This window comes from Lampetra fluviatilis, chromosome 38 (genome assembly GCF_964198595.1).
Source record: "Lampetra fluviatilis chromosome 38, kcLamFluv1.1, whole genome shotgun sequence".
Classification (NCBI taxonomy): domain Eukaryota; kingdom Metazoa; phylum Chordata; class Hyperoartia; order Petromyzontiformes; family Petromyzontidae; genus Lampetra; species Lampetra fluviatilis.
The window spans coordinates 10,264,856-10,291,834 of NC_136312.1; the positions used below are offsets into that span (position 1 = coordinate 10,264,856).

Here is a 26,979-nt window from a genome sequence, read left to right on the forward strand (position 1 = left end):
TTTTTTGGGCAATTTTCCACGTCGTTTTTGGTGGAACCATTCAAACCTTTTTTTAGCAAAATATCAGGCGAAATGTCACATGCAGCTGACACAGGAATTGGGGCCAAAGCATTCTCTGTGCTAAAGCAACCACAGGGCTGCACTTTTCGCTGTTAAAAACCCAGTTAGTGGTGGAAGTTACACATTCATGTGGCTATAGTCATAAAATCATACTGTAGGTACACCACACTTGACTTCACACCAAGTTAAAGCTATCAAATGTCTTGCTTTGGCCGGGACGGTCCTGGGTGGTTTCAAAAAGGTTATGCCGGTGTCCTAAAAGCATTTGAGAAAATTCTGGATGTTGTCTTCTGTTTAAATATTGTTGGCGTCGTGCTCCATTCACGTCACGGGCAAATTGTGATGCTGATTGATTTGAAGCTTTCGTGACTGCAGGAATCCATACTCTTTGGTTCTTTCGGTAAAGTCACGTAGGTAGAAAAAAATAATAAATCACGACGTTTCGATCGCAACACAAGCGGTCGTCCTCAGGCGGAAAAAATAGTCCAGCAGTGGAACTGCTGAACCAGCTGATTCAGCCCCTCCCACTACTCAGCACCGCTGAGTAGTGGGAGGGGCTACCTGAGCAGTGGGAGGGGCTACCTGAGTAGTGGGAGGGGCTACCTGAGTAGGGGGAGGGGCTACCCGAGTAGTGGGAGGGGCTACCTGAAGTGTTGGAGGTGACTACCTGAGTCGTGAGAAGGCTTCCCGAGTAGTGGGAGGGGCTACCTGTGTCGTGGGAGGGGCTACCTATGTCGCGGGAGGGGCTACCTGAGTAGGGGGAGGGGCTACCTGAGTAGGGGGAGGGGCTACCTGAGTAGTGGGAGGGGCTACCTATGTCGTGAGAGGGGCTACCTGAGTAGTGGGAGGGGCTACCTGAGCAGTGGGAGGGGCTACTTGAGTAGTGGGAGGGGCTACTGGAGTAGTGGGAGGGGCTACCTGTGTCGTGAGGGGCTACCTGAGCAGTGGGAGGGGCTACCTGAGTAGTGGGAGGGGCTACCTGAGTAGTGGGTGGAGCTACCCGAGTCGTGGGAGGGGCTACCTGAGTAGTGGGAGGGGCTACCCGAGTCGTGGGAGGGGCTACCCGAGTCGTGGGAGGGGCTACCCGAGTCGTGGGAGGGGCTGGCAGACGAAGGAGCTGCCAAGCTCACCACGTGTCTCGCGTGAGCCTCCCAGACATGTCGCAACTTTACACAACGTGGAACTGATGTCATGGCCAGAACCAGCTGGATATCACTCTGTGCCTATCAGTGGATTCTAAAATAGTGCAACATCAACTCTGGTGTGAATGCATTCGTTTAGCTCTCCCTGGAGTCTATTTGAGACGGTCGGCCCGTCTCTCGGCGCAAATTGGGCGCATTCTGTGACATTTTAGCAAATTACAAAATCCACGCAACCGTGCACACGGTTTGCGTTATCTACAAATCTCAAGGCCGCCGAGTGAATTTATCGTCAACGCTGCCAGCCTGAGCCCGACTTGAAACAAAAACGAAAGCAGGGGCGCTGGTATTTCATTCCGTCCGAGTGAAGGGGAGCGGGGGGGGGCTGCCCGCTCGGCTCAGGTGCTGCCGCTGATTCTCAGCGGAACGAAGTCGAGTCATTGGAACGCCGCCGGAGCGTCCGGGCCGAACCGAAATGCGGTGGAGGCACCCGGCCCGCCGTAAGTGGAAGCAGCTGGGCGTCGAAACTTCGTTTCTGTGCGCGGGAGACGCGCGCTTGCTGAGCGACTTCGCGATCGACTTTGGACTCGATGGCGATGAGTCGCTCGCCGAGAGGCAGTTCGTGCTCGCAGAGAGACGGGGAGTGGGACGATGGCGCTTTGCACGTGGGCGGGGGGGTTGCGGATCGCGCCTCCGCTCAGCACTCCGTACCTCCCTCCGATTAGCGCGGTTGGCTAAGTACGGTGTGAAAGAAGTTCAACGTACGTACTTACGTTGTGCTGGTAATCTGGCGTTACGGCACTAGTATTGCGTAATGTTATCAATGCAGCCACAATTCATGAATTTAACACCGAGTTATAATCCACCCTCGCGTGTCTTTTACACTTCTCCCGTTCTTATGATGTACGTGTACGTCATCAGATTTTCTTCCGTACACATACGGCATCGGAACGGAACTGGAATAAAAAGAACGGAGGCTCCCACAAGGCATTGTGGGAGATCGTACGGCACAATTTGGCATCGACTATCGTAGAGTGCGGTCATGTCGCTACAGTTCTCTGCAGTGAGTACAACGTCTTTAAATACAACGGTGCTATGCCTCTCTAAATAAAATTAACGCTGAGCCACTCGCCCGTTCCGAGATCCAGCGGTGAACGGGACCTACCCTGCAACTTGCAGATGTCTTTGAACGGCAAAGTGTTCAGATCACACTCACCGTCTGCAAGATAGCTCTTGGACTGACTACCCTGCTCCCATCCATCTCACCCTACTTCTCTCTCTCTCCACGCGAGTAAGCAGTGGGAGGTCGCTGGTTCTCTGAAGCTGCCAACATCGTCTAGAATTTGATTTCTCACCGGCCATCTGTGCCTTCTTATCTTAACGTAATTTATATAGCGCCTGAACCAAGGCGCTTGACGGAGAATTAACAGCGGCACAACATAAGAATGTGCTGGTGGAGGTGGGAGGTGAATGAAATGGATGAGAGGAAGCAAATGGGTGGCGATTCTGCGACGCGTGAATTCGGCGAAAGCGAAACTGATGACAGTAAATGATGACGGACGAATGACCGAATGAACGGGGAATGAGTGATCGCGATATGACGAGACTATGAAGAGGGAAATAGTAACGGTGGCGGTTACGAGGGGGAGATTAAGGGGTTATCAAAAAGTGAGTTTTTTGAGTGAGTAGCGGAAAACTGGTGAGCCAAGGTGACCGTTTAATGCGGAGGTGCAAGTTTGTTCCAGCCCAGGTTCAAGAGTTTCCATTCCTTCTCTGCCTCTAACCAATTGTCTCTCTCTCTCTACAAAAGGGCGTTTAGATGTGGCAGCATTGCAGCACAGCAGTGGAGTTGTCAATGCAAGGTTGTATCAGAGGCTAAACTAAATAAATAAATCAATTACCAGGCACGGGTTGGGACAAAATCGTCAGAAAAGAGGATGGCGTAAAGCGTTGGGAACGATGTGATGGTGTTGACGTGTTGGTGTTGATGTTTGTGTTGACGCGTTTGTGTTGACGCGTTTGTGTTGATGCGTTTGTGTTGACTCGTTTGTTGTCCTTCCCCCACACCTCTGATTAGCACGGTTGGCTACGTATGGTGTGAAAGAAGTTCAACATACATACGTGTGTTAAACACCGAGGGTGTATCCAGTTAAGGGAGATGAAAGCCACCATTCGGGCTGTAACATTAATCCAATTAGCGTTCTAAGTTACCGCAAAGAAAACACAAACCCCTGGGGGCAACCGCCCGACTGCTTTCCCCTCGGCGTGTTCTGCGCGGCGATGGCAGTGGACCTTGGCTCTTGCCCCGCAGCAGGGCGTCGTGCCGAGGCGTCCGAGGTGACAGAAGCAAGCGGGAGGTGGTGGTGCTGCTGCTGCTGCTGGTGGTGGTGGTGGGGGAAGAGTCGTCATCCCCGGGCAGGCGATGGCTGCACGAGAGGGACGACGCCGAGTCCTCCCGGCGGCGCTGTGCCTGTGCCTGCTGCTCGTTCGGGCCGCCGGGCTCGTTCCGTCGGTGCAAGGTGAGCGGACGGACACGGTTGCCACGCGGTCGTCAGAAGCCGCGGCTCTTTGCAGAAGGGACTCCTTCGCGACGTTGTTGATCGAGGAGCGGCGTCTCGTATTCGCCACGTGCAAGTTGCGCGGCGATCGAAATGTTGAGTTGTGTTTTTTTTATTCTTCTTACGACAGCATTTCCCCCCCCAAAAAATTGTCCCTTCTTGTTATTTTACTTTGCCGACCCCTGCATATGGGGAGAGAGCAATTACATTACGTGGCTGTAAAAGGTAACCCCTGCGTGCTTTAAAACATAATAATATGGTAACAGTAAGAATGTGTTTTGAATGAAAAAAACAGAATGTTAAGGACAATTTCAGCAATTTTTTTACGTTCACGAATCATTACAATTGTGTCGCGTGATGGCATGCGAGGGCACTTTTGTTGCGGTGTGAGGTCACGTGAGCAAAGTCAAATCCTGTGGCATCACATTCTGTATCTCGGCGCGGTGTAGTCTTGATTTTATGGATGAGTCTGAATCTCGGCGGCACATCGCTGGGCTCCAGCCATCCCCGATTGATGCTGGACTCGGCGAAAGCTGTAATTCGGGGCATGTCGGCCAGGTTCCCTGAGAATTAGACAACAAACATAAATAAATAACGTGAATAATATTACATTTGAAAAAAATCCAATTGAGACAAAAACTTTTTTAATAAAAAACTAAACTAAAATATTTGACCTGGTGAGGCTCACTGAGCTGTATAGCTCCTTTTCAGAAACGACCTGGCTATCACAAATGATAGCCCGACGAAGTGGCTTGTCGTGTGGAAATGTAGAGCACGTTTCTATATGTGGAGGGAAAACTGGAGGACCCGGATAAAATCCACGCGACAACTGTGAGAGAGAGACACGCAAACTACAATATACAACAGGCGTCGTCAGGGTCCGGATCGAACCCACGACCTCCTACATACCAGGCGAGGTAGTAAACATCTCCTAGCCACCGCGTCACCCTTACCGTGCTTCGCCGCTACTTTGCGCCCGAAAAGCATTGGGCAAACGACGCGAAACGGCACCGGGCCTCCGTCAAACCCGGCGCGTCTCCGCGCTCCGATCCGCCGCAGTGTGCAGGACGAACGCCCCCGCTGCGGGCCACGTGGCCTTCGTGCTCGACACCTCCAAGGGCGCCGCGCAGGGCGCCGCGCAGCTCCGCGCGCTCGTGGAGGCGCTGACGGTGGCCGTCGGCTGCGGCGTCCGAGTGGGAGAGGCGGGCGTGCGGTGCTCTCTGCTGCAGCCCAGCGCCGAGCACAGGTGCCGACCTCCACCTACCTCCGCCTACCGCCGCCACCACCTCCTGCGCGTGCGTGCGTTGGAGCGGCGTAGCGCTACGCCACGCTACGTAACCCAGCGTCCCGCTCACGGCCGACAACAGCGGCGATTATCTGAACCGGTCCTGGGCTTCCCCTAGGTCGACCCAGCCGCAGATGTGTACCCGTGTGCGGTGTGTAAACCGGCGTCACTGGGGAGACAAAGGCGGCCGGGCGTGGTGCCAGCCACCCCCCCCCCTCGTGTGCCGTCCCGACCTTCATAGGTGTTACTCACGAACAGCACTTGCCCCAACAGCCTGTTTTATGGGGGATCTTTGTCTTTTGTGTGCGCGCGTCCCCGTGCCAACGCCCTCGAACGAGGCGCACGGCTGAACTTTTTCACATCTCGGACACGTCGCATCGGAGGCAGTTAACCCAACAACAACACACAAAAAACTGAAAGTATGCCGGGCCCAGCGAAGCATGCCGTGCCAGGCACCCAGGGCGGCGAGTGTGCGTGTGCGTGCGTGTGCGTGCGTGTGTGTGTGTGCATACGAGTGTGTGCGCGTGCGCGTGTGTGTGTGTGCGTGTGTGTGTGCGCGTGTGTGTGTGCGCGTGTGTGTGTGTGTGCGTGTGTGTGTGTGCGAGTGTGTGTGCGTACGAGTGTGTGTGCGTACGAGTGTGTGTGCGTACGAGTGTGTGCACGTGCGCGTGTGTGTGTGTGTGCGTGTGTGTGTGCGAGTGTGTGTGTGTGCGAGTGTGTGTGCGTACGAGTGTGTGTGCGTACGAGTGTGTGTGCGTACGAGTGTGCGTGCGTGTGTGTGCGTACGAGTGTGTGTGCGTACGAGTGTGTGTGCGTACGAGTGTATGTGCGTGCGAGTGTGTGTGCGTGCGCGTGTGTGTGCGTGCGCGTGTGTGTGTGTGTGTGCGTACGAGTGTGTGTGCGTACGAGTGTGTGTGCGTACGAGTGTGTGTGCGTGTGTGTGCGCGTGTGTGCGTGCGCGTGTGTGCGTGTGCCGAGCGAGCGCTGATCGTGCCAGTGGATGCGGTGAATGTGCGGGTGGTGTGTCGGTGAATGTGCGGGAGGTGCGTGGGGCGGTGGGGTGAAAGGTGCCGTGCTGTATGTGTGTGTTTGTGTGTCGTGAATGTGTTGAGTGTGGCGTGAGTGATGTAAGCGATGGCTTACGAGTGGCATGAGATGTTACCAGTGCCGGATGAAGCTAGTGCGGGGCCTGTAGCATGATGTTATAAAGAGGCCCTGAATAAAAAAGAACACGTAAATATAAAAACACAATTTTTTTTACTTGTACAGTAATTCTATTTTTTTCATTTGCTATACAGCCAGATAATACTACAAATCGCTAACCTTAAACACCCAGTCGTTCATAAAATTTGAAGGTGGTAGTGTACTATAGTAATAGAGCAAGTGCAGAATCACTGAACCGGAGCTGATAGCTTGAAATAATTTAGCGCGGGGCCCTTGAAAGTGCGGGGCCCTTAGCTACATGTGTAGCTACTTTTTCTACTAGGATAAAATATAATCCGGCACTGGATGTTACAGGTACGGACGCGCAGGCTGGTGCTGCGAGCGGCGTGAGTGGTGTGTGAGTGGTGCGCAGTATGTTGGGAAGCAGTGGTGCAGCGGTGAGAGCACGGCGCTACGAACCAAGCCACCCGAGTTCGATTCCCCCTCCTGCCCGACACCGGTGACGAACGTCTGAACCGGTCAGCTCAGCCTCAAAACGAGTACCCTGGTCGCGATGTGGAAACATCACCACCGAGGAGACAGCCGGGGCGTGGTGCTAACCACCCACCCCCTCGCGTGCCGGGGTCGGCTAACAGCACTTGCCCCAACAGCCCATTAAAGGCTATTGGGTGGGATCTTTGTCTTTGCTTGGAGTGACGCGGACACTTGACCCGGGCCTGCCCGCCGCTCGTCTTCTCGCGTGCGCAGGTCCCGCCTGCGCCTGCTGGAGCTACCGCACGGCGCGGGCGCCAGCGACGGGTCTCCGCTGGGCGCCCCGGGCTCCGTGTCGACGTCCAGGGCCCTCGCGTTCCTCCGCAACGCCCCCGAGTTCGCCCACAGAGGAGTCAAGAAGAGGCCCTCGAAGAAGACGACGCCCCCGAAGGCCGCGAGCGCCGGGAGGGTGAGAGATCCGCAAGCGCGTGCCAAGAGCGGTTCGTTGTGGCACGCGGGCTGCTGTTCGCCGCGGTGGCTAGGAGATGTTAAATACCTCGCCTGGTGTACAGGAGGTGGTGGGTTTGATCCCGACCCTGACGACGTCTGTATCTTTGGAGTTTGCATGCCTCTCACTGTCATCATAATCACGGTGGCTAGGAGATGTTAACCATCTCGCCTGGTGTACGGGAGGTCGTGGGTTTGATCCCGACCCTGATGACACCTGTATCTTTGGAGTTTGCATGCATCTCACTGTCATCATCATCACGGTGGCTGGGAGATGTTAACCACCTCGCCTGGTGTACGGGAGGTCGTGGATTTGATCCCGACCCTGACGACGTCTGTATCTTTGGTCACGTGGATTTTTCTCCAGGGCCTCCGGGTTTTTTCCCTCCACATTTTGAATCGCTGTGCGTTTAGAGTATTTGCCTGCGACTATAAATGTCCAAGTGATAAGCCACTTTGTTGAGCTATCATTTGTAGCCAAGCCGCTTCTGAAAAAGAGCTATACAGCTCAGTTGGCCTCACCTGGTAAATAGTTGAGTTGAGTAGTTTAGGTTATTCCAGCTGAACCATCAGCGTCACGTCGCTGGGTAAAGAAGGGCCCGTTGGGAACTCTTGCGGTGCACCGCTCATTAAAATAGATGAAAACATCTTTAAGGTAAAAACCCAATACAGGCCCCTCCTGCAAAAAAAGAGTCCCATGACCCATTGTGGCCCTGCTGGATAATAGATTATTCTGATCGTTATGCCAAGCGACTTGGTCACATGGATACGTACGTAGAGCCGCAACAGAACAAGTCCAGCACACGCGTGTGGCCGTGTCGTGAGTCAGCTGCTTTATTCACTCTCTCCGCAGCCTCGAGTGCCTCGCACGGCAGCGTTTACCCGAATCTTCTCCCCTCCGTTGACCCGGTTCACATCATTCTCCCGCCTTCTTTAGTTAGAATCCCACCACCACCTCCACCACCACCTCCCACCAATCCCAGGGCCGCTCGCCGATCCGGCGACCCGAGTGTCACATCCGTTCAGTTTCCTTGGCTGCTTCGCTCGACCAGCCAGCTCGCCGCTGAGCCAATGGGAGTCTCAAGGGCAGAGCCGGTGACCCACGCCGTGAGCGTCGACGTGAATTCATGAAATAATCGGCATCACCTCTCAGCGTCCTTTACGCGTTAAACGCGTGCACACACACACACGTAACACACGTAACACGTGTAACACATTAGGCGATACACCCAGGGCCAGATTCAGATTTTGTAGGCCCCTGGGCTACAGGTACTGTGAGGCCTCCAGTAATAGGAAAACAAAGTTAAGGAAAAATAAAAATAATTTTTACAAGGCTAACAACAAATAAAATTCAGCATTCACAAGTGAAATCACTTTTCACTTCATCTCTGGAGGCCCTCAAGCTGGCGGGGGCCCCTGGGCTACAGCCCCTAACGCCCCCACGCCTCGATCCAGCCCTGGCTGCACCGCCTGCCAGCTGTGGTATCACGTGCGGAGCGGGCACGCGGTCGCTGGGAAGGTAAATGGAGCAAAGTAGCTGAAAAGTTGCGCAAAGAAGCGTGCAGGGATGGATGGCTGGAACCGACGTTGCCGAACGTGAAGAGCAACGCGCTGATGTTTTTTGGGCCCGTTGTTTTCGCAGGTGGTTGTCATGCTCACGGATGTGAAGCTCCGTGACGACGTGGCGGCCGTTGCCGGGCAACTGAAGGAGTCCGGAGTCGCCATCATCGCCGTAGGTAGGGAACGCCCCGTCGGTGTCCGTTACGCGGCCAGCGATGCGGTGGTGAGAGCGCTTTACCCGCAGCCGAAAGGTCAAAAGTTCAAACCTCGGTTGGGAGGTCGATCAACTTCGGGCCATCGCGTCTTTTCACGGTCGATTGAAATGGGTACCGCTATTCGTCGAGATCTCAGCGTGGGGTCGACTCGCTGTCTCTCCTCCGCCGTACCAAGCACACCGCGTGGTCGCTCAGTCGCGCGCGTCCCGCGGTGGTCGCGCTGTGGCGAGACTCTCCCCTGCCATGGCAACGGGGAATTTCCACCGCCGGCTCAAGGGGCTGCCAAACGAGTTGAGCAGCAGCGGCGTCAGCGTGGTGGGGCACGGGGCCCTGGTGCAAGGAATTAAGTGGACCCCCCCCCCCCCACCATCCTTCCCACACTGCCTGTGTCCAATTACACCCTCCACCCCCACCCCTCCTTCATAGTCCGACGCCTCGGCCCATCCACTCCATGGGCCCCAGTGCAGTTGCCAGAGGTGTGGACTCGAGTCATGCGACTTGGACTCGAGTCAGACTCGAGTCATGATTTTGATGACTTCAGACTCGACTTGGACTTGCCTCATCTTTGACTCGACTTGACTCGGGACTCGAGAGCAAAGACTTGAGACTTACTTGTGACTTGCATAACAATGACTTTGTCCCACCTCTGGCAGTTGCACCGCCTGCGCACTCGATCGCGACGCCACTGGCCCCGCGCTCAGTTGGGCAGCAGGAGTATACTCGACTGGTTTGCGTTTAAGTTTGCTGCTCAGGTGCCTCATTCCGTTCGTTCTTTTCTTGTTAATGGAGCTGGCAGGCCACTGAATGCACTTCCTAGAATATATTGTCAGCACCATCCAAGGTGCTACTTCGAGCGGAGTGCAGCAAACTGCGTTGTATTATACCATGCCCTCACGTCTATGCTGCCCGCCTTCACCACCCAGCGCTGACCAGCGTGGTACAGTTCGAGTGGATAAAGCTCCACAACCCGCACGGCGCGGTGGAGACCGGCCTCATCCGGCAGCGGATCGACGAGATGACTGTGCACATCCGTGCGGGGACACGTCACGCACCGCGGCGGCGAGACGTTAGCTACCTCGCCTGCTATGCAGGAAGTCGTGGGTTCGATCCCGACCCCGGCACCTGCGTATTTGGAGTTTGCGCGCTCTCCCTGTGGTCGCGTGGATTTTTCTCCGGGTCCTGTGGCTTCCCCTCCACCCACCCACATATAGAATCAACGTCACGCGTTTGGAGAATTTCACTGCTATAATTGTCCACACGATAATCTATCATTTGTGGCCAGGTCGCTTCTGAAACAAAGATCTATGTAGCTCAGTGGGCCTTACCTGGCAAAATAAAAAGCACTCGTTACTCCCCCGGTCCCTTGCTCTCGTGGCCTCGCCCCCCCCCCCACCCACCACTGGTGGACGAGAGTGCGGTTCATGGGAACCAAGAGGTGAGGTGGACGAGAGTGCGGTTCATGGGAACCCCGCGCGTCGCTCCGTCAGGTCAGAGAGGCCACGCCGGGGTCTGAAGCACCGCGCGTGCCTCAAGCATCCCGGCGGGGTTCAAACCGTAGCACCCCCCCCACCACCCCTCACCCCCCACCTCTCAATCCCCCACCACCCCCACCACCCCTCACCCCCCCACCCCACCACCCCTCACCCCCACCCTCACCACCACCCTCACCCCCCCTCACCCCCCCCCACCCTTCACCCCCCTACCCCCCACCCCCCTCACCTCCCACCACCCCCGAGAGCCCGGCCATTGAGTGGAAGTATCGGCACTGTGGGTCACGAGGTGCTGCTCTCTCTCTCCTGCGGCTCTCTTGGCCGAGTCAGTGACAGGCAAACTTCTTCCGGCCTTCATCGGTGGTTGCTAGCAGCACGTGCCTCCCAACACGTCTGTTCAGGCTATGGGGGGGGGGGTATCTTCGTCTTTAGCGCGCAATGGGGGAGTGGGGCCCATAGGGATCCCTCGGCAGAAATGATTTTGGCACCAACCACTCCCACTTTTAATTTCTCAACTCCACGTGAGATGACAGAGGGGATAAAAAGATGGAGATGTAGTGAGTTGAGAGATACAGACTGGATAGGGGTGACAGAGATGAATAATATTTTAATGTGAATTGTTTTGGTTTACTAGTGTAAGAGAATCATTGATTAGATTTTAATTTTGAACGAAATAATATTTGTATTCTTCTGCTTAATTGAACATTTGTTTTAAGTTGTACGTCCTGACAAAATCTGTAATTGTTTATTGTGAGAGCGATAAGCCTCCCTGGCCGCCTGCGTGAACAGGGGGCCGACATCCTTTTGCCGAATCCTCGCCAGCTCAAAAACACAACAACAACAACAACAAACAGCCTCGGAATTCGAGCTGATATTTGGTGCGTCTCCTCTCTTTTTCATTAATCCAGGCCCCCTTGAGCTATTTGGGTGGGGGCGGTGTGGATGGACCCAAGCTTTAGCTTCAATCGCTGTACGCGCAGCAGCGTCGATGCACGCAGGCGGTCCCCATTTGCGCTGCGTGCCTGCGCGTGCCGGTTTCATCTCCGCTTCAAAGCCGATGAGAACCACATGGGACATAAATTGTGCTCCACCCAAGGAGTCCCGCGTCCAATTTTTTTTTCCCCTCCGGTTTCTTTTCTTATTATCGTCTCCTCGTTCTCGATCCTGTCGTGCGGGGCCAGAGTCGTGATTGGCCACTCAGGACGGAAGGAGAGAGAGAGGGAGGGAGGGTGCTGGAAGGGCGAGGGATGAGAATTCCAAGGTGGATGGGAAGGAATACATCTCAGCGAGGAGGAGGAGGAGGAATGAATCAGAGCATGAGCGGGGGGTGCGAGTGTTCAAGGGAAGGTAAGGGAGGTGAGAATTAGAAGTGCTTGGCATGGGTTGAGAGGAGGGAAATAAGATGCAGTTAAAGGAGCGGTGAAGATGATACCTGTGAAGGTCAGAAGGAGCAGTAGAGCGAGACCGAGGGTGTGAGATGGGAGGAACCATCGGAAGGAGGTTTTTGGACAGCGATTGGACACAGAATAGCAGCGAGTGGAGAAATATCCTGCGAGCAGCCGACCCCGTCAAATGTTGGGACTTTTTGGCTGGGAAGATGAAGAGTTCCTGTACGTGCGTACGTCCGTACGTTGAACTTCTTTCGCACTGTATGTAGCCAACCGTGCCTAATCGGAGGTGCGGGGATCTGACCGCGCTGCGAGCCGAGCAAGCGGTCGCTGTCGTGTGGTGACCGGCTCGGGGTTGATCACCGTTGGGTTGGACATCTCCTCCCGCTCTCTCCGCCGTTATCCCTGCCTGCTGCGGCTCCACACGGTAAACTCACTGCAGTCTACGCTCCTTCAACGGAGGAGAAACAACAAACGACACTCCCTCTCCTGAAGCCCTCTCCTCGTGGCCAGCAGCAGCAGACCTCGACATCGGCATCGAGCTCCCGAAACGTATTGCTGCTGCTGCTGCTGCTGCCATCACGCGCGAGAAGAGAGCAGAACGGGACACCGTGGGGTCGATCCGTGGCGCAGTGAGGACCCCGGGGGAGCCGCTGTGCTGCGGCGATGAGGGCACGCGCGTGGATTCGCTACCCAGAGCGGGCAAGCTCGGTTACCCATGTAGGAGGTTTTCTCCTTTGAGAATGAGAATGGTAGCGCGTGCCTGTGGCCTCACTCTGTGGGGTCAAAGGTCAGTGGATCACATAGCAAAGATTGGAGGAAATCCCAAGCCCTCTGCAAGGTGACCTGGAGATGGTGGTACAGCAAGTGGGTTTGAAAAAGTGTCTTTGTGCACTAGAGATTCTACTCGCCTGTGAAGCGCGGCTCCTACGCCGTCGCCTTGCGCCCTGATTATGGCGCGAAGTACCAAATGTCCTCACGGTCTGATTTGATGGAAGTCCAACGGCATCTGTCAATGACAAGGCTGAGAGGATCGATCACTCAACGTGGCGGTTACGTGACGCGCACGCAAGGCATGGCGTGTGTGCGTGCACGGGTTGCTGCTCCCGTAGGGGAGGCTCGTGAAGGACGCTGCTACTGGGCAGGCGGAGGCAGTCGCCCTCCAACAACAACGGAGCGCAGAGGAGCAACGCTCACAACAACGAGCGGAGAGGACCGGGCGGCTAAAACACAGCAAGTTGGCACAGCCGGAGAGACAGATGGTGCATCTGCTAGTCGTCTCAGTCAGTAACTCATGGCACCTGGGTTTGTCCCGTGACCTCCTACCAGCGAGCCTTCGACACTTCAAAGTGCAGCTGGCATGGCGCAAGCGCCGTTGCGACATCGCCGCCACTTATTGGCGAACGGCGGCTGTCGCTGTCGTTGCTGTTGTTGTTGTTGTGGCGAGCGACCGTTGACGGTTCAGTGCGAGCGGGCAAAATGACTCGGGCTCGCCACCACAGGAGCACGCAAGGCGCAGAAGGACGTGCTGGACTCGGTGGCATCGGGCCACAAGGACGCGTTCTACCGGAGGGACGCGGCGGCGCTGCAGGCCACCGTCCCGGCGCTGCTGCGGCGCGTCTGCATGCACCTCGGCGGGTCGCTGCACGCCGCCTTATCCGGTGAGTCAGCCGGTCCCCCGCCCCCCCCTGCCCCCCCCCCTCTGCCGCCCACCCCCTGCCCCCAATGATCCTGACCTACCCCGGCGAGTAGGGCGACACCCCAAACGCGTGCCCGCTCACAGAAACCGTCCACGCACGCACGGACACACGTGCACCACACAGACCGGATTGAAAGACGCATGCCCCCCCCCCCACCAATCCCACCGCCACCCCCGAACCTTGTTTAGAAAAAAAAGTGGAATAAAAGTGCAACTTATAATCGGGGTACAACGGTAGCGAACAAAAGAGGGATTAGTGATAGGTGTTACCCTTTCAACTGGTACAAAAACTGACACCTTTATATTTGTACCAGTTGAAAGGGTAAAAACCTATCACTATATTTTGCCACTGGTAAAGGAGGTCTCATTGTGTAGAAGAGGGATTGTCGACAGAAGGAAAATATGAATTGGCCTGTTGATGGTAATTATCTTGCAATGTGATGTTGATGACAATTTGACGTCGAGATGATGTTTGATGCACCCTTATTTTGGTCATGAATCCGGCGGGAGGGGGGGGAGGGGCCCTGCGCTCTTGCTCGGTTGAGCTCGTGCCGAGCGCAGCCACCGCGCTCTGACCACTATCACCGCCGCCGGATTCCCTTGTAGAGCAAAGCGACGGCGCTCGGGACGACGGCGCCACGGGGAGGATGGAGCGGCAGGGCGTCCATGTGGCCGACAGGGCCGAGGACCCCACGCAGAGCGACGTCCAGACGTTTGATGTCGGGGGATCGGGTAGGTGGTGGTGCTGGTGGTGGTGCTGGTGGTGGTGCTGGTGGTGGTGCTGGTGGTGCTACTGGTGCTGGTGCTGGTGGTGATGATGGTGATGGTGGTGGTGATGGTGGTGGTGGTGCTGCTGATGCTGGTGGTGATGATGGTGGTGCTGGTGGTGCTGGTGGTGCTGGTGGTGGTGCTGCTGGTGCTGGTGCTGGTGGTGGTAATGGTGGTAATGATGATATTGATGTTGCTGGTGGTGGTGGTGGTGATGGCGGTGGTATAAATGGTGGTACTGTTGGTGGTGATGGTAGTGGTGGTGATGCTGGTAGTACTGGTGCTGGTGGTGGTGCTGGTTTCCGAGGGTTTCTGTCTGAGTGTTTGTCAACATCCTTATCAATCGTGTGTGTGCGGTGTGTTTCCGCCTGTGTGTCGGTGAGGGCGTTGGCAGGGTGGGGAGCGGTAGTGTAATGGTCGGCGCTTTGCGCTATGAACCCGGTCACCCGAGTTCAATTCCCGCTCATGAATAGCACCAGTGGCGAATATTTGAACCGGTCGTGGGCCTCCCCTAGGTCGACTCAACCTTAAATGAGCACCTGGTGTGGTGTGTAAACATCGCCACTGGGGAGACAAAGACGGTCGGGCGTGGTGCTGGCCACCCATCCCCTCGTGTACCGTTCCGGCCTTCATAGGTGCTCGCTAACAGCACTTGCCCATACAGTCTGTTCAGGCTACACGGGGGAGTGTGCATACATACGCTTGTGTCGGCACAGTTAGGGGGACGGGTGGTGCATCCGTCAGTCATCTCAGGCGATCAACCGATAACACCTGGTTCTGTCCCGTGACCTCCTGACTACAGGGAGCCGTCGACATTTCACGTGGCATCGAAGTGCTCCCAGCCTGGAACACGCGCTGTGGTGACGTCGCCGGCACTTAAGCGGCGAATGGCGGCCGTCGTTTGTTGTTGTTGTTGTTGTTGTTTGTTGCGCGTGCGCGTGGGGCAGTGTCCCTGCGCGAGATTGCTCGTCTGCTGCTCTTCGACGCGACGGCCAGCAGCGTGCGCGTGTCCTGGAACGCGGTGCCAGGGGCTACGAGTTACAGACTCATCTGGGCACCCACGCCAGGTAACAAAGACAAAGATTCCCCCCCCGCCCCCCGTATAGCTTTCACAGACTTTTGGGGCAAGTGCTGTTAGCGAGCACCTATGTAATAAAAATTGTAATAAAAATAAAGTGAACAAAAACGTCGTGGTATTTCTATTCACTTCATTATTTTTTTTTCTACCTACGTGACTTTGCCGAAAGAACCAAAGAATAGGGTAAAGCCCAGTTTTTTTTTCATCGCCATCTGTTTGTTGAGAGGCTGAACGGGGGAATGTTTGCGTTCGCGCGCCCACGTGCGGCAGAGTTCGAGGGCCGGGACCAGGCGCGCGAGGTGACGCTGGCACTGGGCACCACCTCGTACGAGATCACGGGCCTGGTGCACGACACGGAGTATGCCGTGTCGCTCTACCCCATCTACGACGGCTTCCAGGGCGTCTCCGTCACCAACATCGTCACCACCGGTGAGCTGGGGGGGGGGGGGGGGCAGCGGGGGCGGGTGGGGAGCGGGGGGAGGGGGGAGTGGCAGGATGCGGGGGGGGGGGGCAGAGACAGACGACAATTCTGGCCATAGCCTGATGATGCTGGCAGACGACATCTCGCCTCACCGTGGAGCAAATGCCCGGTGGTCCGGTCCATTCCGAGGGCTGGTGGGCCGGTCCTTGTGGGGGAAATTGCAAATGTGATCAGTGTTAAAAAACAAATATGTAAAATGATTAATCCTCTCCGGCCCATTTGTTTTGTGGACCCAACCCAAATGGGCCAATGAGATCACACGGCAAAAACCACGCTCACACGTCGTCACATCGTAACATCGAGCAGCTGCTCCGGGTCACGACTTTGGGCCGGTGTGTTTACAAATTTGTTTTTTTTTTGGTCACAGTCGGTCACTGCTCAGAGAGATACATGGAGACACGGAGACCCATAGAGCTGCATTACACAAGCCACAGTAATGCTGCTGTGGCCATGCAACCTCGATTGTGGGCCACGGAGTAAAACCCTCTGTGGTCTGCGCGTCTTCAACGGCGGAGGAGGAGGAACAGCGACACTTCACCAACTCTCTTCCCTGAAGCCCTCACGGCGTGGCCAGCAGACCTCAACGCTGCCATCGAGCTCCTGAACAACATTGCTGCCATCATACACAAGAATAGAAATTAAATTATAAAAAAAAAAATGTCACCCCATACGTCGCGGTTGGCTACGTACGGCGCGAAAGCAGTTCGACTTACACACGTTGCGTGCGTACTCACTCAGGAGGGTAAAGCCGATGACAATCTCAACGTTGTATGCGAGGCGTCTCGATGCCCGTGTTCGTATTCGAACCTCGTCGTCGTCATTGTTGTCGTTGTCGTCGTCGTCATCGTCGTCATCATCGTCATCATTTTCGTCGTCATCATCGTCGTTGTCATTGTTGTCGTCATCGTCGTCGTCATCATCGTCGTCATCACTATCGTCGTCGTTGTCGTCATCTTCGTCGTCGTTGCCGTCGCGTGTTCCCGGCAGCGGGGTTCCTGTACGTCCCGGACGTGCGCGTCGTGGACACCGCTCGCAACTCCATCAGCCTCGCCTGGAGCCGCGCTGCCGGAGTCACGGGGTACCGCCTCATCTGGGGACGCACAGGTACACGGGGGGGGGGGGGGTGGGAAAAGGTACACGGGGGGGCACAGGTACACAGGTGGGGGGGGGGGGTGGCAGCACCACGGGCGACGTGCATCTGGCGAGTGAGGAATGGTGAGTGTGGCCAGTGACTGGTGAGGAATGGTGAGTGCGGCCAGTGGCGTCTGCGTTGCGTCTTCTGGATGTGCCGCGCACCACAATAATCATTGCGACATTGGTAATGATCACGGCACTGACCGATCATGGCATTCATCGCGGCAATATCGACGATCATCGATGATGACGACGACGACGACGATGATGACGATGACATTGGCGGTCCGTCCACTCGGCAGAGATGGGCCCAGAGGACAGTGTGCTGCTGGAGAGGAGTGCGACGTCGTTCCGGATCCCCAGCCTGCGGGAGGGCACGCTCTACACCATCAGCCTGCTGGGCATCTATGGCCGCCTGGACGGGCCCTCATTCGTCATCACTCAGTCTACCGGTGAGAACCCGGCTGGCCACGACGTGGGGGCCTTGAGCAGAGAGAGTGAGGGAGAGAGTTCGTATCGTCTCGCTTACTCCTCCGACTCCTCCGTTGTTGTAAGGGGCTTGATCAGGGGGGTCAGCAACGAAAATAACAAGGAGCAGACATTTTTTGTTTCGAATTTGGTCAAGTAAAATAGTCTACGTTTCAAGAGCCGCAGTGCACTGTGGGTGAATACGGTGAATATGAGACGGTGAATTCGGAGACTGAATACGAGACAATGAATACGATAAGGTAAATACGATACGGTGAATATGACGCTATGGTCCTTCGTAAAGAACGTCACGAGGCAGCCCTTAAAGAGCCAGCATGTGACCCCTGAGCCCCAGAGTGAGCCGTCCTCCCCATGGCTTTACTTCTAGGGTCCACAGTTTGGGTTGCACGACCACGGTCGCACCGCCGTGGCTCACGTCTTCACTGTATCTCTATGAGTGCCTGCGTCAAAGCATCTCTACAAATAAAAATAACCCACTGGACGAGATAGGCTCACGTGTGCGAGACAAACTGCGGCAATGGCGTGGGGTGGTCTTCATCCAGCAGTGTGTTTGTTACAGCTGCTGACGATGGTGATGGTGATTGTAATGATGATGACGATGACTAAAACTATTTAAACGATTTGATTTTGAGAATAGGTTTTCCACTTCTTTTCTGGCAACAAAACAGCTGTGTTAAGATGTTAAAACACCAAACTGAAACCTTTTACAAGGATTCATGTCTGCATTAATCACAATACTTGTGGTCAGAATTCAGTTTGGTGTTTTTACATCTTAACACCTGTTTTTTGCCAGAAAAAAGGGGAAAACTGGCAAAGGAGGTCCCATGATGTTTTATTCTACCAAGTAAGGCCCACTGAGCTACTGTAGAGCTCTTTTTCAGAAGCAGCCTGGCCATAAATGATAGCTCAATGAAGTGGCTTATCACGTGGAAATGTATAGCAGCCAAATACTCTAAAACGCCTGTTTCTAAATGTGGAGGGAAAAATCGGAGGATCCGTAGGCAAAAATCCACGCGACCACATGGAGAGAGACACCCCAAATATACAGCTGGCGTCAGGGTCGGGATGGAACCCACGCCCGACCTCCTGCATGCCAGGCGAGGTAGTCAACATCTCGCCGCCGACGATGACCGACGTCCACTTTGGCAGCGTCGGGCTCGTTTGAGGGGGACGAGGAGGTGGTGCGGGACCTGCGCGTGTCGGACGTGTCGCGGGACAGCGCTCGCGTCACCTGGGCCGGCTCTCCCCGCGTCCGCGGCTACGCCGTCACCTGGGTGCCCGTCGCCGGTGAGAGGCCATGTTTATTTGTTGTTGTTGTTGCCCGCACGCCACGGTGTTCGTTATTTCTCGCAGCATGCACGTGCCTACGTGCGTTGAAGTTATTTTCGCACCGTGCGTAGCCAACCGCGCGAATCGGAGGTGCGAGGGGGGGAGGTCAACAAACTAAACACAAAAAAGCAGTTCCTAAAGAAATTCGTTTGTCAGACATCAAAGGCGTTGAGTGGCAAAGCAGATTTAGTGTGACGATTCCGTGGCCGTCTGGAACGCTCTTACTTCCGATATTAGGAAGCCACTGGAGCTATGCCCTTTGAAATCTAGGTCGGCAAAGTAATTTCTGGAGAACTGCTTTTGTGTGTTTAGTTTGTTGCCCTTCGCCCCCGCACTTCAGCACGGTTGGCTACGTACGGTGCGAAAGAAGTTCAACGTACGTACGTTGTTGTTGCTGTGTGTGCAATCATTGCTGACTGGGCTGAGACCATCAGCTCACGACGAAGCATGTGGTGGAAACTCGGCTCAATGCTCACGCTCGCGAGTTTCATTGTAGCCGCCCGAGTCTGGTCAACCAACCGTCATAACTGACAGATTTGTGGAGAGGCTTCCATCCAGCGGTGGATTGACAAAGGGCTATACGTTGTGCAAGTTTTAAGATCCGCGTGACGTGCCGTCAAGAAAATGTGGGTCAGTATATTCCAGGAGGAAAACGTTGCTCGCGAAAGTTTATGACTGATGGGGCCTAAATGTCATTTTAATTTATGGTGACGAAACAAATCCCGCACCGACTTGTTACTGTTCCGTTACTCACACCCATCGTTCCACCCTTCCCTTTCTGTCCGTCTCTCCGCGTAACGAGTGAATGATCCGTGAGTCCGACTCGCATTTAAGGGGTGTGGTGTAATGCGGTTAGGTGCGGTTTGGAGTGTGGTGTAGCGTGGTGTGGAGTGTGGTGTAACGCGGTGCGGAGTGTGATGTAACGCGGTGTAGTGTAGTGTGGTATGGTGTGGTGTGACGCCGTGTGGTGCGGTGCTGTGTAGTGCAGTGTGGAATGGTGTGGAGTGTGGTGTGGTGCAGTGTGGAGTGTGCAGTGTGGTGTGGTGTGTGGTGTGATGCTGTGTAGTGCAGTGTGGAGTGTGGTGTGGTGTGTGGTGTGGTGCTGTGTAGTGCAGTGTGGAGTGGTGTGACGAAGTGTGGTGCAGTGTGCAGTGTGGAGTGTGGAGTGTGGTGTGGTATGGAGTGTGGTGTAATGCGGTGTCATGTGGTGTGGTGCGGTGGAGTGCAATGTGGAGTGTGGAGTGTGGTGCGGTGTAGTGCAGTGTGGAGTGTGGCGTGGTGCGGTGCGTTGTTGAGCGTGTGAAGTAACGCGGTGCTGTGGCAGGCGGGCTGGAGATCACGCGTAACGTGCGTGCGGACGTGAGCACGTACGCCATCGAGGAGCTGCGCGAGAGCACCGACTACGTCGTCAAGGTGGCGGCGCTGCTCGAAGAGCGCGAGGGACGCGCCGCCAGCGTCACGCTGCGCACACGTGAGTCTCGCGCTCCCGCTCCCCCTCGCCCCCCCCCCCCCTCACGCTTCCCCTCACTCACTCCCACGCGTCTAACCCCCTGGCGTCCTCCCGTCGCAGTGAACCTGCCCAAGGTGCGCTTCCTGCAGACGTCGGACGTGACGGACGAGGCGGTGCGCGTCACGTGGAGCTCCCTGCCCGGGGCCACCGGCTACCTGCTCAGCTGGCGCCCCATGTCAGGTGACCGCCGCCCGTGACGTCGTCGTTTGTTCGCGTTTTCGCCCACGTCTTGTTCGCTTCGTCCGCTCTACTCTATCTCGTTGAATCTTGTCCAACTTGGCGACAACCGCCGCCATTGACCGCCGCCACCGACCGTGCCGTTTGTAGCGAGCGCTGGCGTCAACGGGCAGAGGGAGGTTCGCTTGCCCCCCGAGGTGGAGTCGTACCAGGCGGGTTCCCTGCAGGCCGGCCGCGCCTACCTCTTCACCATCAAGCCCTTCTTTGGGCAGCGCCAAGGCCCAGCCACCGCCGTCACCGAGAGAACCGGTACGCCGGCGGAACCGCCGTCTCTCCGCCGCGACAACGCCACCCACGTTTGGGCGACTCGATTTGTCAGCGCTCTCTCAAACTGAGGTTGACAGCGTTTGAATGCATTCGCTCGGTCGGTCCGCGGCGAGCACGACACGAAGCGTTTAGAAGCCCTTTGCCGAAATTCTAGATTACGAAAAAGAGCTCCACAGCTCATCGGATTTCCGCAGGACAAATAAAAAATTCTGAAATAAAGATTCTGATTCTGAAACGCCGTTGCCTTGAGCGGTTGAGTCATTATTGTGTAACTGAACGAAACAAATCTGGACTCTTAATGTCTGTGGAAGCCTCGAAAAGGGGACGACCCTGGGAAAACCAGACCGTGGTCACGTGCGATTTCCCTGCAGTGTGCAACCGCGCCCGGGCGGACATGGTGTTCCTCCTGGACGGGTCCGGGAGCATCGGCCGAAAGTTCAACCGCATCAAGGAGTTTGTGTTCCGCGTGGTGTCCTACTTTCCCCGCATTGGGCCAGACTCCACGCAGGTGATGTGGTGTGACAGGGGGCAGGGGGGGGGGGGGGACGGGGTGGGGGGTGACACCGCACGGGACACCCAATACTCTCCGCTTGTTTTGGAACCCTCTGCGGAGGTGGCTCAGTGGTCAGAGCAGCTGAGGTCCTGGGGTCGTATCCAGACAGCCGCCTGTGATCACACCGGGTGTTCAAGTGCAGTGCATTTTGCTCACGCGAAATACCGTCACACGAAATAAATTTGGTTCCGCGCTGAAGTCGGCTAAATTCCAGCTCTGAGAATTCAAAGTAACGGTTTCACTGACGTGAACTGAACCTGACTCGTACATTGAGCGCGAGTGAAAAGGGCTGCCCTCTGCTGCGCGGACCAGAGGTCACTTGCAGGGATCTCAGAGGTAGCTCTGTGATATCCGCTTCGGTGGGCCGTCCTCTGACAAGACGGGTTGCATTGCTCCACGAGGGATGTGAAAGAATGAGACGCCGTCGATAGCACAATCGCGATAAAACTGGGGGGGAACTGTTTTTTTTTTAAAGACCATCTCTTGTTTGTGTGCGCGTGCAGATGGCGGTGGTGAAATACAGCGACAGCCCACAGACGGAGATTCCACTGACGCGTTTCAGGGACCGCAACTCCCTGCTGCAGACGCTGAGAGCCATCCCGTTCCTTGGTGGAAACACTTACACAGGTACGCGCATGTGTGTGCCTGTAAGTGTGTGTGCATATGGGGAGCGCTGGTGTAGCGGTTAGTGCCCCGCGCTACGAATCCGGCGACCCGAGTTCGATTCCCGATTCCCGCTCACGGCCAACACCGGTGACAATTATCTCAACTGGTCCTGGGCCTCCCCCTAAGTTGACTCAGCCTCAAATGAGTACCTGGTGTGGTGTGTAAACATCACCACTAGGGAGACAAAGGCAGCCTTCATAGGTGCTCGCTAACAGCACATTCCCCCAATAGTCTGTTAAGGCTAAATGGGGGATTTTTTTCTTAGATTTTTGGGGTCAGTGCACTGCGCTAGGAACCCGGTGACCTGAGTTCGATTCTCACACGTGACCAATAACAGTGACAAATATTTGAAACCGGTCCTCGGGCTCCCCTAGGTCAACTCGACCTTAAAAAGAGCGTCCTGGTGCGGTGTGTTGGCCACCCGTTCCCTGTCGTGTGCCGTGCCGGCCTTCGTAGGTGCTCGCTAACAGCACTTGTCCCAAGCTGCCTGGACGAAGGCTACACGGGGTACCTTTGTCTCTGTGCGATGTCCAGGCCGCGCCATCCAGTACGCGCTGCAGTCGGTGCTGCAACCGGGGGGCGGCACCCGTGCCGGCGTGCCACGCATCCTCGTCGTCATCACCGACGGGCGCTCGCAGGACGACCTCTCGGGCCCAGCCGCCTACGCCGCCGCGCAGGGTTCGACTCCCAGTCACGGCCTTGGCTCCAGCCATGGAATTAGCCAAAGTCCTGAGACGTAGCCCAAGCTATAGCCCTAACCCTAGCTATACCCATAGGCTTAGTCATAGTCCATAATAAAGGGTTTTTTCGGGTTAGATTGCACGATTATAAATCTGTTGTTAAACCCGGCACCACCCGACACACCCAATTAGTGCGATTTGAGGCGTAAACAAAGTGTGCCAATTAGTGACTACTTCAGCACACCGGTGTGTTGGAGAGTAAAACCCACAACATTTACAACAATTCGAGTACGACGTTTCAGGCTATTATGGGAAATATTGGTCGCGAAAGCCTGCGTGTTAAACTTAGTCCTAGTCTTCTTAACCCATTCGCCCTAGGCCTAGCTATAGTCCAAACCTTAGCCACAGCTCTCGCATTAATCCGAGCTTCAGCCTGGGCTAACCACCACCAGTATCACCGCGGACCATGCAGCGGATCGATCGTGGCGGCTGATGATGATGACAATGACGATGATGATAACGACGATGACATTGACGACGGCGACGATGACGACGTTGACGACGATGATAACGATGACGAAGTTAACGACGACGATGACGACGACAGGCGTGCAGGTGTTCGCGGTGGGCACGGCGGACGCCGACCGCCGGCAGCTGGAGCTCATCGCCGGCAGGCAGCCCAGCACGGTGCCAGGCCGCAGCCGCGTCTTCTACCTCGACACGCTGGAGGCCTTCCGCTCCATCGAGGAGGACCTGGTGGACACCATGTGCGCCGTCGCCACCGCCGGGCCGGGCCCTGTCGACCCCCCGCAGGTGGGGGCCACGGTGGCTGGGAGATGTTGACTACCTCGCCTGGTGTGCAGCAGGTCGTGGGTTCGATCCCGACCCTGACGCCTGTTGTATATTTAGAGTTTGCGTGGCTCTCTCGCTCATTATCATCACGGTGGCTAGGAGATGTTAACTACCTCGCCTGGTATGCAGCAGGTCGTGGGTTCGATCCCGACCCTGACGCCTGCTGCTGTATATTTAGAGTTTGCGTGGGTCTCTCGCTCATCATCATCACGGTGGCTAGGAGATGTTAACTACCTCGCCTGGTGTGCAGGAGATCTTGGGTTCGATCGCATCCCTGACGATGCCTGCTTTACATTTGGAGATTGCGTGTTTCTCTCTCTCGCTCATCATCATCACAGTGGCTAGGAGATGTTAACTACCTCGCCTGGTATGCAGGAGGTCTTGGGTTCGATCGCATCCCTGACAATGCCTGCTTTACATTTGGAGTTTGCGTGTTTCTCTCTCTTTCATCAGCATCATCACAGTGGCTAGGAGATGTTAACTACCGCACCTGGTATGCAGCAGGTCGTGGGTTCGATCCTGACCCTGATGCCTGCTGTATATTTGGAGCTTGCGCGTTTAGATGCCCCCACTGTTGTCCTGCACCCGGCCGTATATCGGCAGCTCGTTGCCACTGCTCCGATGCCCGGTTGTAGTTTTTCTGCCGAGGGGGAACCCCCGTGTCAACTGGTCACCTTCATAGTTGCTGCTGTTTAAGTGACAAACCTTACTAATTTGGCTGCGTCGGGTGGTGATGGGTAAACGACACATTTATATTTACGCGATCGAATCCAAAAAAAAACTAGTGATGGATAATATTGGTCGGGAAAGCCTATGTGTTCAACTGCTGCTGTAAGTCGGTCACATTTGCTCAGATTTTTGCTGATGGTGGCCTTAAACGAAAGGACCACAATGCACTTCTTCGGGAAATGCTGATGGATTTTCGCAAGCACGCTTGTGCCCTTTACGCATTTTTGTGCGTCGTTTGAGACTTACTGAAAGAAGTCGGAGGTAATGCGTCACTGGTGATGCATTACCTGCACCTGAGAGCCCAGTTTAACTTGAGGCGGCCACCTGGATTTGAATCTGGGATTATCAGCAGCGCCAACTCAGCGCTGTGACCTCTCAGCCACCGAGCCACCCCCAATGCCCCAGCGCTTTCGGTTCACCACGCGGTCGGCTAATTACATCACTTAAGCAAAGCACTTTTGAGGCCCGTGAGTGCGAAGGTGCCGTATCAAAACCGCAATACCGTATTCTCTCCGGTGTACAAGACGCTCCGGAGAAGTGAGACTCACCCAAACCTTGTGCCTGGTGGCAATAAAGTTATACAAATCCGGTCTCACGCACCATCACACGCACACCTACCACATTACAAGATGCAGCCCCAACTCTTGCTGGAAAATATGGGTGAGGGGGGGGCATGGAGAGGGGATGGAAAGTACGTATTATAACCCAGAAAGCACGCTATTTATAATAATGGCATTGCGTTTGTTGTTGTTGTTTTGAAGCCTCCTGTGAACCCAGACCCGGGCGAGTGCACCGCCTGCTTGCCGGTAAGACCGCCGCTCAGCGACGCGAATCCACCACCCATCCCGCATCGGCAGTCACAACAGGCGATGATGTTCATAACAAAGGCTCACCCCTCTTAAGCCTCACCTTACCATATGAATAAAAAGTGTGCTGCACTTTCCCCTTCCCCCCTCTCCAACCATTATATAAACGGAGTGGTAGCTCCTGCAATCTCTCATTTACTTAATACAGCTGTCGTGGCTGTGACGGTTTCACCTGAAGACGGAGGCTTGTGTTGCCTCCGAAACGTCGTGATTTTTATTTTATTTTACTTTTATTAATTTTAATGTTTTACCTACGTGACTTTACCGAAAAAACCTAAGAATATGTTCAGTGAGCGCCTGTGAAGCCACACGGGAAGGGGGTGGTGTCGCCAGCGACAGCGACGCTGCAGCCCGGCTGCATTTTGTCTCCCCCATTGCCGATGTTTGGCTCGTCGCGCCGGGTGCACGTTTTGGGCCGAGTTGACCTAGGAGACGCGTACACAGACTCAATTTTCGCATTGCGGCTGACGTGAAATATAAGCGAGCCGCGGACTCGCTTTTAGGGGTACCCGCATTTTATTTGGAGTCTTCTTGCCAATTGCATCTGTTAATCCAGAAATGTTTGGTTTAACAAGCTGGACCCTGCTGATGAAATCCACAAGTTAATTAAAATGGGTCAAGAATTTGTTTTCTTAAGCAAATGCTGCTTGACAGTATGTCTGCATAGCCAATAGGCTGATGGACTAAAACTACGTTTTATTTATATGTGGAGACACAGAACAGAGGTACTACTTGTTCTACTTATGTATGTTGAACTTTATTCGCACCATACGTAGCCAACCATGCTAATCGGAGGTGCCGGGGATGGACAACAAACCATACACAAAAGTAGTTTTGAAGAAAGGACTTTGGCAATATAGATGATTTAAAATTGCATAGCTCCAGTGGCTTCCTAATATCGGAAGGCAGATCATTCCAGACGGCCACTGAAGCGCATCTGAAAGCGCGCGATGCGGTGACCCTCTTTATCCGATGACTATCCAAAAGCCGCTGCTGCGGAGGATCACCGGAGTTCGAGGTCATCCTCAGCAGGGTATTGTGGTTCATATGTGGCAAGCACTTTGTGTGTCATGAGTGCGATTCAGACAACCTGCTGCATCTGCTATCGTGAATTATCGGGAATTATACCCCTTGGTTGGTAGTTGGGCTTGTATTGCAATTCACTAACCAATAAGGCAACTTTTTAAACACACGCGCATGCACGCATACGCACTTGCGCACACGCCAGCATGCGCGCACACACAGGCGCACACACAGGCACACACACATGCACACTATGCTTGCACCTGTGTAAATTACCACAGGTGCACGCACACGCGCATGTCTGCTCGCGCACACGAACGCTGCTTCAACTCGTACAAATGTCTATATCCTGAGCCATTCATACATCTCAATTCCCCTTTTTCTTTCGCAGGGAGAGGAGGGAGATCCTGTAAGTACCAAAACAGTGACGCAGCAGTTAAGCCACAGCTAACGTTAAGGCGACACGTACATTCAACAGGAAATACTCGATAACCACGTTCCTTAAATTGTCCTACTTACAAACTTTATTCTGTTGCGCAGTGTTTATGTGCAATGAAATGGCTTACTTACGCATCGATTAAAATCGATTCTGAGGTCAGCAACGCTTGCAAACGTTACCTTTGGAACTTCCTGCCCATGTTTCAAGTTTAGGCCCAAGACCTCCCTTGTTACCTGTGCCTGTGATATGTCTATGTGATATGTGATATGTCTATGTGATATGTCTATGTGTGTATGTGTGTATGCAAGTTGAACTTATACCGCACCATACATAGCCAAACGT

At 54.9% G+C, this 26,979-nt stretch overlaps 1 protein-coding gene across 1 annotated transcript in view; it reads left to right on the top strand.

The window, feature by feature from the left end:
- The first annotated feature begins 3,585 nt into the window (after positions 1 to 3,585).
- The window catches only part of LOC144945693 (collagen alpha-1(XIV) chain-like), a 31,165-nt gene continuing 7,771 nt past the window's right edge, over positions 3,586 to 26,979 (top strand). The window contains exons 1-20 of the mRNA XM_078874261.1: positions 3,586 to 3,718; positions 4,817 to 5,003; positions 6,954 to 7,146; positions 8,827 to 8,920; positions 13,340 to 13,498; positions 14,143 to 14,268; positions 15,252 to 15,371; positions 15,653 to 15,811; positions 16,851 to 16,967; positions 17,300 to 17,449; positions 18,636 to 18,773; positions 20,140 to 20,286; positions 20,386 to 20,505; positions 20,653 to 20,811; positions 21,201 to 21,337; positions 21,886 to 22,009; positions 22,583 to 22,726; positions 23,336 to 23,541; positions 25,071 to 25,115; positions 26,590 to 26,607. Coding sequence (XP_078730387.1) covers positions 3,622 to 3,718; positions 4,817 to 5,003; positions 6,954 to 7,146; positions 8,827 to 8,920; positions 13,340 to 13,498; positions 14,143 to 14,268; positions 15,252 to 15,371; positions 15,653 to 15,811; positions 16,851 to 16,967; positions 17,300 to 17,449; positions 18,636 to 18,773; positions 20,140 to 20,286; positions 20,386 to 20,505; positions 20,653 to 20,811; positions 21,201 to 21,337; positions 21,886 to 22,009; positions 22,583 to 22,726; positions 23,336 to 23,541; positions 25,071 to 25,115; positions 26,590 to 26,607 — 2,640 coding nt within the window. The 5' untranslated portion in view covers positions 3,586 to 3,621. The remainder of the gene's footprint in view (positions 3,719 to 4,816; positions 5,004 to 6,953; positions 7,147 to 8,826; positions 8,921 to 13,339; positions 13,499 to 14,142; positions 14,269 to 15,251; positions 15,372 to 15,652; positions 15,812 to 16,850; positions 16,968 to 17,299; positions 17,450 to 18,635; positions 18,774 to 20,139; positions 20,287 to 20,385; positions 20,506 to 20,652; positions 20,812 to 21,200; positions 21,338 to 21,885; positions 22,010 to 22,582; positions 22,727 to 23,335; positions 23,542 to 25,070; positions 25,116 to 26,589; positions 26,608 to 26,979) is intronic.